We start from the raw sequence: 2,641 nt of genomic DNA, 5'->3' as shown, positions 1-2,641 counted from the left end.
CTAATGATATCAGACAAATGGAATCAAACGCTTGTGTCTGCTTTTACACGTTTCAGTAGAGTTTCTTACATAAAATCGAGGGGAGGGACCTTTCCTTGGGAGTCTGGAATCCTTTAAGAAATTGGCCAGTTGGCGGTAAGGACGATAATGAATTAGCTCTGCATCTGTGAGAATCCTCATCTCACAATAACCTAAACCTTGAAGCCCCTACTAGCTCAGTAGCTCACAGTGCTGGCAGCCTGACTTGCCGTGGGGGAAACAGAAGGAGCTTTTTCTCCCGCTGCTCTACCCAGGATCTTCTGGGAGTGATGCAGGTGGCCATAATTATTCTTAAACACGATCGTTCCATTTCCGAAAAAAAGCAAATCAAACCCGTGAGCCTGCAGGTTTATTTTTAATGTGATTAATTTCAGTTGGAGGAGCAGGGAAGGTCACATGTCCCAGGAGAATCACCTTGGTTTACCCTATCCTTGAACTCAGGTGGAAGGGTTTCCTCAGTGGATGGGACCTACAGTTCAAAGCAGGAAAGCCAAGACCGTTTTCTGGCCGAGATGGAAAAACCCTCTTCCTTCTGAAAGTCTAAAGACGGGGTACGCTCAAATAAGTCTTCGGCCAGCAAGTGAATCTCTAACCGCTCTCTCTTGCCCAGCGCCTCCTGCGTACTTGCAACCCCATTCCCAATGCACGCGAGTGCGTGCGAGCAGACTCGGAGCTCGGCTCACAGGCCGGGAACTCTCCCTGGAGCACCCGCTAAATAGCAAACAGATGCCCAGCATGCCAAAGATCCCACCGACTGGGGCACCGCCTGGGACTCCCGGCCCGGCCGTTTCTGAATGGAGGAAAGGCTGGCCCCACGACTGTTGCATGAAACGAACCGGTTTTGAAAGCAGAACATCCCCTTTGGCGGGGACGCCCCCTCTCCACGCCGGAGCCGCAGAGGAACTCTCCCTGCCTTTCTCTCGGCCACTCCTCCAGGCCCACTTCCCAAGCTCCGAAACGCTCCGGGACTCCTGACCTGGTTGCCATCGTTGGCACTCGCCTGCCTGGGCTGCGTGAGTCCCGAGCTGATTTTGGTGGCGAATTTAGGGCCCAACGATCTGGCTCGGGGAGTTAGTTCTGATGGCGCGGATGTCCCCCTGAGGGTAATTTCAGAGCGCGTCTCCAGAAGCCCAGATCCTTAAGCCCCCTCACCCCACCCCGAGCACTCGCATCCCCGGGTAACGGCCAGCAGGTGTGCTATTCGCAGACCGTCCTGCAGTCAAGGAGCCGAGCGTGCCCTGCGCTCGTCTCTTTTCCGACAACACTTGATAAGCGCACCGGGGCGCACCCAACAAATCTCATTAATCCAAACACCCTCGTCCGAGGTGGCCCAGGTTCGAGTTTGGCCCGACCGTCCCCTTCCCGCGTCGACGCCGGAAGCCTCATCTGCGAGGGCTTTCCCTTCGGACCCAAAGGGGCGCGCGCGGCGGTGCGCGGGACCCGCCTCTTCCCTGGGCTCTGGCGGGGCGGGGGTGGGTAGGCAGGGACCTGGATCTGATTAGCTGGGAGGGGGAAGCCGTGGTCCCAACCGCTCGCTCCTGTCTCCCAAGCTTCTGGGGGAGGAGGAGGAGGAGGAGGTGCAGGAGGGCCGACACAGAGAGCAAGAGCGGGGGTCCCATCACTGAGCGCCCGGGTCAAGGTTGGAGCTACCGCCGCCGCCGCCTTCCGGCTCTCGAGTCGCCCTCGCCCCGCGTCCAGCCATGGGCCCCCCTTCCAGCTCCGGCTTCTACGTGAGCCGCGCGGTCGCCGTGCTGCTGGCCGGGCTGGCGGCCGCGCTCCTGCTGGCGCTGGCCGTGCTCGCCGCCCTGTACGGCCGCTGCGCGCGCGTCCCGCCGTCGGAACTTCTCCACCGCGGGGTCCCGGGCGCCGCGCCGTCCCGGCCGCGCACGCAGGAGGAGCCGCGGCCCACCGGGCACACCCGCCCCACCCGTGAGCCGGCGGGGACGGCCACCCCGGGCAACGGGCGCCCTCCGGGACCCTGGGACCAGCTGCGCCTGCCGCCCTGGCTCGTGCCGCTGCACTACGAGCTGGAGCTGTGGCCCCGGCTGCGGCCGAACGAGTCCTGGGCTCCGACGTTGACCTTCACCGGCCGCGTGAACATCACGGTGCGCTGCACCGTGGCCACCGCGCGACTGCTGCTGCACAGCCTCTTCCTGGAGTGTGAGAGCGCCGAGGTGCGGGGCCCTCTCTCCTCCGGCACCGGGGACCGCACGGCGGGCCGCGTGCCGGTGGACGACGTGTGGGTCGCGTTCGACACGCAGTACCTGGTGCTGGAGCTCGGCAGCGCTCTGCAGCCCGGGGGCCGGTATGTGCTGCAGCTCAGCTTCTCCGGCCTGGTGTACCAGGATCTCAGGGAGGGGCTCTTCTTCAACGTCTACACCGACCAGGGCGAGCGCAGGTAAGGGCAGGCCGGCCCGGGTCCCCTCCGCCCCCGCGTCCCCCGGCCGCCTACCTGCGTCCAGGGGCGCGTGCCCCCAAAGCCCCCATCACTCGCGACGCTTTCTTGTAGAGCCCAAAGGCGAGCGCTCCCTTCCTCCCCTTCCCTTCAGAAACCCTGCTTGTTTGTTTCCTGAGATTAACAAACAGGGTTGCTGGAGTGGTG

General features: G+C 62.9%; 1 protein-coding gene across 2 annotated transcripts in view; it reads left to right on the top strand.

The window, feature by feature from the left end:
* Positions 1–560: 560 nt before the first annotated feature.
* Positions 561–2,641, top strand: part of LVRN (laeverin) — an 86,041-nt gene continuing 83,960 nt past the window's right edge. The window contains exon 1 of one of the 2 annotated variants that reach the window (XM_081827209.1): positions 561–2,437. In XM_081827209.1, coding sequence (XP_081683335.1) covers positions 1,740–2,437 — 698 coding nt within the window. In that variant the 5' untranslated portion in view covers positions 561–1,739. The remainder of the gene's footprint in view (positions 2,438–2,641) is intronic. The other variant, XM_031031834.2, reaches the window with a different exon arrangement.

The sequence above is a fragment of the Leptonychotes weddellii genome, chromosome 7 (assembly GCF_054177405.1).
Source record: "Leptonychotes weddellii isolate Sample4059 chromosome 7, ASM5417740v2, whole genome shotgun sequence".
Lineage (NCBI taxonomy): Eukaryota > Metazoa > Chordata > Mammalia > Carnivora > Phocidae > Leptonychotes > Leptonychotes weddellii.
Note: the sequence above shows the minus strand (reverse complement) of the source record. Positions and strands in the feature narration are given on the sequence as shown.